The sequence below is a fragment of the Microtus oregoni genome, unplaced genomic scaffold, assembly GCF_018167655.1.
Source record: "Microtus oregoni isolate MIOR12 unplaced genomic scaffold, Mior012 000046F_ref0000063, whole genome shotgun sequence".
Lineage (NCBI taxonomy): Eukaryota > Metazoa > Chordata > Mammalia > Rodentia > Cricetidae > Microtus > Microtus oregoni.
The window spans coordinates 3,655,579-3,668,362 of record NW_024543220.1 but is presented as its reverse complement, the minus strand read 5'-3'; the positions used below and the strand labels follow the sequence as shown (position 1 = coordinate 3,668,362).

The following is a 12,784-nucleotide window of genomic DNA, read 5'->3' as shown; positions in this document are numbered from 1 at the left end:
TTTCAGTGATTTATTCATACTCAACATTGTAATTTTAGATCTCCAGTATTAGTGTAGGCTCTGTGTTTTCTTGGTTTCTAACTTAATCCACTCTAGTTTGGGAAGATATAAAGAATTATTCTAATAGTTTTGTATTCATGAAGTCTAGCTTTGTGTCCTCTACTGTGGTCCCTTTTATATGAAGTTCCATGAATCATTTAGGTGAACATGTACTCTTCATATGTTAGATGGGATGTTTTATAGATAGCTCTTGAAATAGTTGATATATATATATATATATATATAATTTAGCTCTGAAAATTATTTTCGACTAAAGTAAAAAAAATTCTCAATTTAAAAGTGGGATATTAAAGTCTCTCACTATTATTGTTTTAGGATGTATGTGACATTTTATATCTTTAATGATTTTGTTACTAAGCTGAATGCCCAGAGTTAAGTGAATCAATATTTACTATAGTTATGTATTCCTAATGATTTGTTCTCTCTGTTAATATTCTGGAGGATGCCATTTTCTCTTATGATTAGTTTTGTTTTCAATTTTGGTTTATCCAAAATGAGAATCATGAATCTAGATTACTTATAGTTTCTCTTTGCATGGTAAGTTGATTTCCATCCTTTGGTTTTCAGTTTTTGAATGTCTTTGCTACACAGGTGTCTTTCTTGGAGACAATAGATTATTGAAACTTATTTTTTTAAATCCAATCAGTTGCTCAGCATATTTTCCTTGGTGAGTTAATGTCATTTGCACTTAATTATTTTGAAGAGATGTCTGCTCTTTCCCATGATTTTCTTGGTTATTCTAATTGGTTGGACTATTGATAGTTCTTTTGAACCTTCCATGGTAATGCTGGGGTGAAGGCATAAATCACAAACAATCCCACACCAGTTTGCAATTATAATTAATAGAATAGTTATTTATTTAAGGGGAAAAAACTTACAGATTGCCGTCCCAGACAACAGCCCTCTGCGCAATCAGGAAGGGAGCCTAGTTGCTGGAAGCAGAGCTGGAAGCCAGAGAGCAAAGGAGGGAAGTGGACACTTTTTTTTTTTTTTTTTGCATTTTTTTTAATTGCGAAAAGAAGAAAAAAAAACATAAACAAAAAACAAGTTTCCACCTCCTCCCAGCCTCCCATTTCCCTTCCCCTCCTCCCACCCTTCTCCCCCTCCTCCCACCCTTCTCCCCCTCCTCCCACCCTTCTCCCCCTCCCCCCACTCCTCTCCCCCTCCCTCTCCAGTCCACAGAGCAGTCCAGGTTCCCTGCCCTGTGTTAAGTCCTAGGTCCTTCCCCCTCCGTCCATATCTAGGAAGGTGAACATCCAAACTGGCTAGGCTCCCACAAAGCCAGCACATTAAGTAGGATCAAAACCCCCTGCCATTGTCCTTGGTGTCTCATCAGCCCTCATTGTTCGCCATGTTCAGAGAGTCCGGTTTTATCCCAGGCTTTTTCGGTCACAGTCCAGCTGGCCTTGGTGAGCTCCCAATAGATCAGCTCCACTGTCTCAGTGGGTGGATGCACGCCTCGTGGTCCCGAATTCTTTGCTCATGTTCTCCCTCCTTCAGCTCCTCCTTGGGACCTTGGGAGCTCAGTCCAGTGCTCCTGTGTGGGTCTCTGTCTCTATCTCTATCCATCACCAGATGAAGATTCTATGATGATATGCAAGATATTCGTCAGTATTGCTCTAGGATAGGGTCATTTCAGGTTCCCAATCCTCAGCTGCCCAAGGAACTAACTGGGAACCTCATCTTGGGCACTAGGGAGCCCCTCTAGGGTCAAGTCGCTTGCCCACCCTAAAGTGGCTCCCTTAACTAAGAATTGTGGTTCCGTGCTCCCCTATCCACCTTCTTGAACACTTTTTTTAAAGGGAGAGAGACCACACCCCAATCGCTGGTATCTCAGCGGCTATTGGCTGAAAGAGCAGAAGGAGCTCCCACAACACTGGGGATCTTCTGGTTTGCCATGTTGACATGATTGGTTCTTTCCTGGCTGTCCTCTGATCATCTGCTCCTCTCACGAAATAAATGTATTCCTTTCTGTGTTTTCACTGGCGAGACTGTCTTCTCTTTTTCCCATGTATGACATTCCTTTAAGAACTTTCTACAAATGGTAGTTTAGTTTTCATGAATTGCCTTAGTTTCTCTGTCTTGAAATATTATTATTTCTCTTGTCTGTTTTAATTTGCTTGGTATGATAAAGCTGGTTGACAGTTATTTACCTTCACACTTGAAACACAGTTCTTTACATTTTTCTGTCCTGTACAGTTGCTGACAACAGATCTGATGTTAGTCTGATGGGTTTGCCCTTGTATTATAGCTGGCATTTTCTCTTTAATAATGCTTATTTTGTTTGTTTTATTTTTACTTTCAATCTGATATACTGCCTTCTCTTGACTTTGTATTCAAGACCAAAGCCAGCAACACATATGATCACTTGAGAGCACTTCTGATGTTCGTTGCAGGAGAAGAAATTTGTGTACTACACTTTTACCTCTTAAAAGTACCAGAATTGCTAAAAGACGTTGGATAAAATGTAGCTTAGATATGTTTTCTTTAGGTTTGAGGGTGTCAACAATTAATGATTAAGAGTGAAAGGAAAAGGGGTAAAAGTAGGAAATAAATAACAACAAGAAAAGTGTGTATGATAGAGAATTGAAAGGTAATAGGAAAAATATTATTTTTAGGTAAAGAGAAATATAACAGCTACGTATATATTTCAGATACAAGTTCAAACACATGAATAATTGAAGTAAAAATTAAATACTAATATTAACAAAATTAAAGTTTAAAATTAAGGTAAAAAGTAAAAATAATGAATACCTGAAAGGTAAAACAGAAGGAATTATGCCAATGGTCTATATTTCTTCCTAATTGCAAAGATGTAGTTTCTAATTTATCTTTTTAAATTTTTTTTCCTTTTTTTGTTGTGCCAGGAATCGATTTTTGGGCCTTCCAAATGCCAGGCAAACACTCTAACACTGAACCATTCCCCATTCCATAATTCATTTTTATTATGTATATACCACTCCCAAAGTTGTTAGGGAGGGGTACTAGTCTAAGAAATTCAAACAAGTTAGGTCAGTGCTTATTTCTAGAGGTTCCAGGGGAATCACTTTCTCCTGAAATTCCCCCTTCTCATTTCTCTATAGCTAACAGTTTGGGGGAAAATTATCAAGTCTGTCCTGGGCTTCCTTTTATTGATTGAGTTTCTAAGGTAGAGTGGAGATCCTATCTAGGGCAAGTTCTACTGCCAACTTCCTGTAGTCATATATATCATGTCCTGGTAGTGACCAGGATGGCTGTTGGGAGGTTGTAAGTAAGAAGAAGTGGAGTGTGAATGTGAGGGCTGGTGGGTTGGGATCTGAGTGAGTTTGTGTACCACTCAAAGCCTCAGATTCCCGTTTCCAACATTGCTGTTAATTGTCAGTACTACTGTATCAAGTTCTCTGTGTACTTCCTGTGACCTGGATCCCTTTCTTCCCCAGGCAATGGGGTCCTGCAGTGTGTGACATATGTTTTGGAAGCATGGCTGTTAAGTAGCTCTGTGTCGTTGATAGAGAATATGTTGGCCTAGGAAACAGAGTGTTGAAGTGTCATCTGTCATCATAACTTCCAGTTGTGAGCATCCTGGAAGATCAGATATGTACATAAAGTATTTGACAGTAATGTTAGATTGTTGACAAAGATTTCTGTTGCTTGTAGTCCTGCAGCCATTCAGTCCCAAAGAAACACACAGAGGCCTAAATTAATTATAAACTGGTTGGCCTATTAGCTCAGGCTTCTTCTTAACTCTTTCTTACATCTTAAATTAGTCCATAATTCTTGTCCATGTTAGCAACGTGGCTTGATACCTTTTATCAGTGAGGCATTTTCAACTTGCTTCCTCTGTGTCCGGGTCACGACTACAAACTGAGTTTTTCCTCTTCCCAGAATTCTCCTGTTCTGGTCGCCTACCTATATTTCCTGCCTGACTACTGGCCAGTCAGCATTTTATTAAACCAGCATAACTGTCAAACCATTACAGTGTACAAGAGCATTGTCCCACAGCATCAGACTGTTATCCAAAAGCCATGCCGATTTATATACTTCCACCAGCTGTGCTTCATGTTAACAGCATGCCTTTGTTTCACACTCACATTTGGAATTTTCCTTTTGTCAGCAAATTCAAAGACACAATACACAGTACACATTTGAACTTCCAAATGCGCCATGAACTCTGAGTCATTTTCTGGCCAGTAGTGGAAAAGAAGAAAAGTACAGGTCAGCTAGTCAGAGTGACAGCTGGATGGAGCTGAACTGTGATGGTGGAATAACTTGAAACTTTTGTTAGTTCTGCTTTGAGATTTCAGTGTTACTCTGGGAAGAGTTGCTCATTGTGACTTTGGGCATGCTCTCTTCTATGCCAAGTGGTGAGTCCCCAGTCCTGTCCTCAGTCACTAGGATTCTAATGTATCTGATTATTATCATTTTTTTGTGAATGCATTCTGGAAAACAGTGGTAAAGAAATCTTTGGTTATCTGGGCAGATATAGCAGTCATTTGGGGAAAATGACAAAGTCCATTATGAAGTTGTAGAAGCCTATTTTTGCATGGCTAATTGAGCACAGAGTTCATTTCAGCCTCTTTTATTTTACTACAGGGATACATACAAGACAGGAACACTTCTCCCAGTGGGTATATTGGTGACCATGATTTGTGGGAGAACTTCCAATTTATGGTGTTAAAATGATTTCATGTGTAATAGTCCCTTTGTATCCAGTTGTTGGGAATACATTCTCCAGGTCAGGACATATGCCCTTAGCTGGCACAACTTCTGCCTTCCCTTGTATGACAGCATTTGATTCAGAAAGAAAATTGGATCTGTCAACTCATGAAGTCCACATGCTGCACCCTAATCCACCCTGGATTTAACATATCCTGATTCCATTTCCTACATTCAAGATCCAGTGGCTGTTTGAACTCTGTTCCCTTACTTTCATTTCCTTCTGCTCCTCATTTCCTTTCAATGTGATTTCTCCTTATTGCTCCAGTCACTGTGCCCCTTTCTTCCTGCTACAGCATGGTATCTTTTTCTCTTACTCTGATATGTCCTGATATTCATTGTTATCTGACCTTCATAGGCAGGTAGGAAATGTTCCCACTTACCAGAGACTTCAATGTTCTGGAACAATTTGGCTTTGGGACATATGCAAGTAGTTTATGTTGCATGAGGATCAAGGTCCTTGATGTTTAGATCGTTCTCAGTACTGACTTTGACCTGAAGCAAAGGAAGTTAAAGGGGAAAGAGTTAAAGTGTGTCAATACAGAGAAGGCAGCCTCGAGTTGACCATGAAGCAAAATAAGTAATTTCCAGGATCCTATGTGCTTGGACTACCAAGTATTTCCTCTTAACTATCAGGGTACACCTGATACTTAGCAAGTTCTCTGTCATTCATGTGTCAAATTCAACTTCAGCCCCCATTAAGTGTAAGAACTGATTCTTTCCCTGGGATGAATGACTGGAGTTTATAGACCCTACTCTCTGACTTTCGTGTTCTGGCTTTGTGACAGTTTCTGTCACACTGATTTTTCTTTCTAGCTCTGGGAGATGAAAGTACCGATACCTGGATCTCTTGCAGGAGGTCATGAATCTTTATGGTACTTTCTGAGTGAAAGTTACTGTTTTAGACTTAAAGATGTTCATTGCAAACCTAAAAACAATCTCAGCTTGAATGTACCTGGCACTGTACTCTGATTAATATTTAGACATTGTTTTTTTCAACCAAAAAATATAAAACTTTTACTCAATGATCAGACATAAGGAATGACTTCTACATGGGCTAAACTATCTACTGCGTTCAAAACTGAACAGAGAGACCATTAGGGTATCTTCCCAATACCAAATCAAAAAGCATCATATTTATTTGTGTAAATATCAGCAACTGTCATATTCTATTATAGCTTTTGGGATATTTAAAACTCTCCTTCTTTTCCATCATGATGTTTTATTTTATTTATTTATTTTTTTTACAAAGATATACTTGAGCCAGGCGATGGTGGCGCATGCCTTTAATCCTAGCACTCTGGAGGCAGAGGCAGGCGGATCTCTGTGAGTTTGAGGCCAGCCTGGTCTACAAGAGCTAGTTCCAGGACTGGAACCAAAAGCTATAGAGAAACCCTGTCTCGAAAATTCAAAAAAAAAAAAGAGATATACTTGAATTTATTTTATGTGAGTGAGTGGGTGTGTGTGTCCAGTGTCCACAAAGACCACAAGATGGTATCAGATGCAGTGGAACTTGAACGATGGAGAGCTGCGAGCCATCCTGTGTCCTCTAATAGAGCAGCGAGTGCTTTTATCCACTGAGCCATATCTCCAGCCCTCAACTGTTCTTTCTTTTTGTAACTCTTCTCTAAACAACCAGAGAGAAAGTTAAGGAACTGTTAAAGACAGTGGACAGGAGGTGAAGAGTTTGAAACAATTAAAAAAAAAGTAGACCCAGGAATGTAGGCGGAAACAGTGTGTGTCTGTACTTCTTGGGTATAAATAGGCCCTCACATTGGGGAGTGGTGCATGCTCACCTCATTCCTATATTTACTGCACGTACCAAAGCGTATTGATCGGTATCTTCTTGACTTCCCACCATTACTGCTTGATGTGGAGTCAGGGTTTGAGGTAGGGACATAAGACCAATAGTATTTCCTGTTCACTGCTGCTCAGCCATATTTATCTGTGTTTCATTGCCATTTTCCCTCTCCCAATTTGTTTTCTTTCCTCCTAAATTTTAATCTTGTTTTCTTGGGAAGACCTTTAAGTTCATAGTTCAAGCCATGCTCACCTACCCTCTTTATGACACTATTATTTTAACTTTAGAATAGAAATTTGTAACACATGCATTTCTAACCCAATTTCTCTGGGTTTCAAAGCTTTTAAAATAGAAACATTAAATAGGGCAGCATTTAGCACAATATCAAAATCATTGAAATTTATTATAATACTTAATTTTTCATGTTAACTCTCAATTATTTACTTGCCACCATGCCTTTATCCACATTTTTTTTAAACTGCAAGTTCTACTATAAATTTGCTTGTATTGGCTAAATTTAAACATTAACAATATAAAACATTTTATAAGCACAAATGTTACATAACCTATTTTATTTCATTGTAGCTGATGCTTCTGATGACCATCACCTGGCATTGGCATTTCTAAAACTGTTAAGGTCCATCCTTGCAACTGGCCTTTTTTTGGGACTCTAGTCTCTGTTGCTCCCTGTGATCCCTTTACGTCTTTCACTTGTGTGACTCTTGAATTGTAAAGTTTAGCTGCCAGAGTAAGCTACATTCTTGTGTAAGAACATTGAGGTGCAGCTTTTCAATAAGGAACAACATAAAACAGTTTTAATAACATTACCTTCATCGAAAAGACATCTGAATTCTGGCTAATCCAAATCTAGTGACCAGAGCTCAGGAAAATTTACAAGTACAAAACTTACAATTACACCAGAAAATGTAGACTAACTTCAAAAAACAAACATCCATAATTTTCTCAAGAAATAGACGTAACCCTTTAGCAAGGCAAACAAGACTTTTAAAAATCAGAATTAATTTAATATGTTCAAACATTTAGCTATATATATATGTATATACATATATACATATTAGTGTTTGTAGGTATGAGAAACCACAGAAAACATATTTTATGTCCTCTGGCCCTTTAACAACATTTTTAAATGACCTAAGAGTATTTATTTAGCATATCATAAATACAGAAGATCCTTCTATTTTTTTATTTTTTAAAAAAGAAAACAAACTATCTTTTTCATTATATATACCAATCCAACTTCCCACTCCCTTCCTTCTTCGCATTTCCTCCACATACCTCCCCCCACTACATCCTCATCTAATCCTCAGAGAGGGTAGGGCACATTGCTTTGGGGAAGGTCAAGGTCCTTCCTACTATATCTTGGCTGAGCAAGGTATCTATTCAAAGAGAATAGGTTCCCCCAAAGCCAGTACAGGCAGTAAAGACAAATCTTGGTGCCACTTGTCAGTGGCCCCTCAGTCTGCCCCAGCCATATAACTGTCAACCACATTCAGAGGGACTACTTTGGTCCTATACTTGTTCCTTCCCAGTCTGGCTGATTTTGGTGAGCTTCCATTAGCTCAGGTAAACTGATTCAGTGGGTGTACCCATTTTGGTCTTGACCTCTTTGCTCATATTCTCACTCCTCCCACTCTTCAACTGGACTTTGGGAGCTCAGTCCAGTGCCCTGATGTGGGTCTCTGTTTCTATCAGTTACTGGATGAAGGTTCTCTGGTGATATTTAAGATATTCATCACTGACTATAGGGCAAGGCCAGTTCAGGTACCTTCTTCTCTATTGCTATGTTACAACTTTTTCCATACCTTTTTTGATTTTCATATAGCTTTTGCAATGTTTAGGTCTGGCTTTTTCTGTCTTTGCTCCTCTGTTGTTGTTGTTATTATTATTATTATTATTATTATTACTATTTTAATGGTCTACATTTTCTTGCTTTTTAGACAACATAAAAACCTTCATTAAAAACTTTTTTTGTCTTTTTTTTTCATTTTTTAGACAACATGAAAATTTTTATTAAAGTCTTTTTCTGTGATTTCTTTCAGCATTCCAGAACATTGCATAGATATAGCATTTAAGACAAAAACAGAATAAGTAATCTATATTTTAATTAATAATAATTTATACCAAAATTTTTTAAAAGATAATAATTATTTGTAACCCATTGGATCTAAATGACTAAAACCCATATTTTTTCCCCTGTGGAAACAAAAGCATAATTTTTCTGAACATAATGTATCTTTGACTTTTAATTTAAAATCAGTGCTTCCCAAAGTGTACAGGTTGGTATAATTTCACATTTTAATTTAAGCAGTATCAGAACAGAAAAGGGTTAAGAAGGGAAACTGCAGGCCAGCAGAAGAGACCTTGATTGTTATCGCAATGAATAAAAACTTGGCATAGAAGGAAAAGAGGGGAGAAGAGCTGGTGGGCAGAGAGTGTGTCCTTGGCTGGCAGTATTTTTGAAAAAAAAAATACCCCCCTCACTATTTCAGATTCTCTGTTTTACATTCATGCACTTTTTCAACTGCAAGCAGCCAATTCCCTGCTGACTGTGTACAGGTCTCTCCCTCCGTCAGATGCATGTGTGGATGCATGACCCTCAAGATGCAGAAATAGGGCCTTGTGGGTGGGAGGTGGAGGAGGCTGCCCCGTGGCTCACCACCGTTCTCCAGCTTGCCTGTGCCAGCCTCTCTTAGCTGCTCTGCTCCTCTTCCTTCTGAAGAGGCATCCCTCTGCCTCTTTCTTTTCCCTACATTCAAGCTCTTCCCTTCTCTCAACAAAATTTACACATGGTTGGGGTATAGGGAAATTTCTTTTTTTTTTTTTCCGTTTTTTTATTGAGAAAAGGAGAAAAAAAAAACAAGTTTCCACCTCCTCCCAGCCTCCCATTTCCCTCCCCCTCCTCCCACCCTTCTCCCCCTTCCCCCACTCCTCTCCCCCTCCCTCTCCAGTCCAAAGTGCAGTCAGGGTTCCCTGCCCTGTGGTAAGACCTAGGACCTCCCCCCTCCGTCCATATCTAGCAAGGTGAACATCCAAACTGGCTAGGCTCCCACAAAACCATCACATTACGTAGGTTCAAAACCCCGTGCCATTGTCCTTGGCTTCTCATCAGACATCATTGTTCGCCATGCTCTGAGAGTCCAGTTTTATCCCATGCTTTTTCAGTCACAGTCCAGCTGGCCTTGGTGAGCTCCCAATAGATCAGCTCCACTGTCTCAGTGGGTGGGTGCACCCCTCGTGGTCCCGACTTCTTTGCTCATGTTCTCCCTCCTTCTGCTCCTCATTGGTACCTTGGGAGGTCAGTCCAGTGCTCCAGTGTGGGTCTCTGTCTCTGTCTCCATCCATCGCCAGATGAAGGTTCTATGATGATATGCAAGATATTCGTCAGTATTGCTATAGGATAGGGTCATTTCAGGTTCCCTATGCTCAGCTGCCCAAGGAACTAACTGGGGACCTCGTCTTGGGCATCTGGGAGCCACTCTAGGTTCAAGTCTCTTGCCAACTCTAAGGTGGGCTCCCTTAACTAAGAATTGTGCTTCCATGCTCCCCTATCCAACCTTCCTTTATCCCAATCCTCCTTTTTCCCCAAGTTCCCTCCATTCTCCCTTTCTCCCTTTTTTCTCCCCATCTCCCCTTACCCCCATCCCATCCCACCCCCAAGATCTCAATTTTCTCCCCGGCAATTTTGTCTACTTTAGGGAAATTTCAAAACAGTGGTTAATCATGTATTTACAAGGATGCTTGAAGCAAGTAGATGTTGTTTGGACACCCTGGTGGGTCACTGACCAGGAGAGGCACAGTTTCTTGGGAATGTTTATGACTTTGATACACTGTATTCACCACCCTCCTTAGGTTCTGTCTAAAATGCAGTTCTTTTTCAAAATGGAGTTTGTTGTATTCTTTCACATTGAAAGCCAGGACTCAAGTGCTCTTGTAGTCAGAGACAGCACCAGAGCCAAGTGCTTGGAGACTATTTCTAGACAATACATATATCCAACAGTATGAAGTAAAGCAGGGTCAAAATAAAACATCACAGTTCTGGTGAGTGTGGGGACCTGGGCTGGCAAAGCAACATTTCTTTGTTTCCAGTCAGCATTCCACAGTAGAGATTTATGAATTTACAGTTAACCTTGGTGAAACCCTTATAACTTTTCCTTATACAATTATCTAAAATTCATCAAAGCTCTCTTTCTACCAAAAGTTGAAGTAGCAGAAGGATTTGAAACCCCAAGATCAACAAAAGGTGCTGGTGTAACTGGATGTCAACCTGTAGGAGAATGAAAATAGATCCATATCTATTGCCATGCACAAAACTCAAGTGCAAATGGATTAAAGACCTCTATATAAATCCAACCACACTTAACCTGATAGAAGAGAAAGTGGGAAGTAGTCTTCAATGCATGGGCACAGGAGACCACTTCCTAAGTACAACTCCAGTAGAACAGACAATAAGAGCAACAATGAAAAAAAAAAAGGACCTCCTGAAACTGAGACACTTCTGTAAAGAAAAGAACACAGTCCATAAGACAAAAAGGCAGCCTACTGAATGGTAAAAGGTCTTCATTCAACACCACATCACACAAACGACTTATATCCAAAACATAAAAATAACTCAAGAAATTGGACATTAAAATTCTAAATAACCCAATTAAAAAAATGGTGTACTGAATTAAACAGAGAATTCTCAACAGAAGAATTTTAAATGTCCCAAAGATACTTAAGGACATGTTCAACTTCCTTAGATATCAGGGAAATGCAAATCAAAACAACTTTAAAATACCATCTTACACCTGCCAGAATGGCTAAGATCAAAAACACCAATGGTAGTTTATGCTGAAGGGTTGTGGAGTAAGGGGAACACTCATCCATTGCTGGTGGGAATGAAAACTTGTGCAACCACTTTAGAAATCAGTATGGTGATTTTTCTGAAATAATGGGAACCAACCTACCTCAGGATCCAGCAATACCACTCTTGGGCATACACATAAAAGATGCTCAATCATACTACAAAAGCATTTGTTCAACTATGTTCATAGCAGCATTATTTGTAATACCTAGAACGTGGAAACAACCTAGATGCCCCTCAACAGAAGAATGGATATAGAAAGTGTGGCACATTTACACATTAGAGTACCACTCAGTTGTACAAAACAATGATATCTTGAATTTTGCATGCAAATAGATGGAATTAGAAAAAATATGTTATGAATGAGGTAACCCCGACCCCCCAAAACGAATATGGTATGTACTCACTTATAAGTAGATACTAGCTATAAGCAAAGGACATTGAGCCTATAGTTCATGATTCTAGAGAAGCTAAGTAATAAGGTGAACCCAAAGAAAAACACCTGGAAATTGGAAACAGACAAGATCGCCTGACAAAATTTGGGAGTATGGGGGCAGGTGGTAGAAGGAAAGGGAGAAGGGGAGGATTAAGGAGAATTTGAGAGAGTGAGATAGTCGAGATGCAGGAAGGATAGATATGAGAGCAAGAAAAAAGATATCTTGATTGAGGGAGCTATGGTAGAGTTAGCAAGAAACCTGGCTCTAGAAAAAATTCCCAGGAATCCACAAGGATGACCCTAGCTAATACCCTAAGCAATAGAGGAGAGGATGCCTGAACTGGCCTTGCCCTGTAGTCAGACTGATGATTATCTAAAATATCACCATAGAACCTTTGTCCAGCAACAGATGAAAACAGAGGCAGAGACCCACATTGGAGCACTGGAATGAGCTCCCAAGATCCAGTTGAAGAGTGGAAGGACTGAGTATGAGCACGGAAGTCAAGACCATGAGGGGTTCACCCACTGAGACAGTTTGCCTGAGCTAATGGGAGCTCACCAACTTCAACTGGACTGGGAGTGAACGAGCATGGGATCAAATTAGTCCCTCTGAATGTGGTTGATAGTTGGGGCAGACTGAGGGGCCACTGACAGTGGCACTGGGATTTTACTCTACTGCATGTACTGGCTTTTTGGGATCCAATGCTCTTTGGATGTATACCTTGTTCAACCTAGATGTAGTAGGGAGGGTCTTGGAGTTTCCACAGGGCAGGATGTCTTGCCCTCTCTTAAGACTGGAGGGGGAAGGAGTGGAGGATGAGTGGAGGGAGTGGGAGGGAGTGGGAATTTGGATTGGTATTTTTTTAAAGTAATAAAATAAAATAAGGCAATAAAAAAGAAATCTATGAAAACCCAAATGAAAGGAAGA

The 12,784-nt window shown here is 39.7% G+C and overlaps 1 protein-coding gene across 1 annotated transcript in view; it reads right to left on the bottom strand.

The window, feature by feature from the left end:
- Positions 1-4,705: 4,705 nt before the first annotated feature.
- Positions 4,706-12,784, bottom strand: part of LOC121435723 (prolactin-inducible protein homolog) — a 31,309-nt gene continuing 23,230 nt past the window's right edge. The window contains exon 4 of the mRNA XM_041635189.1: positions 4,706-4,833. Coding sequence (XP_041491123.1) covers positions 4,706-4,833 — 128 coding nt within the window. The remainder of the gene's footprint in view (positions 4,834-12,784) is intronic.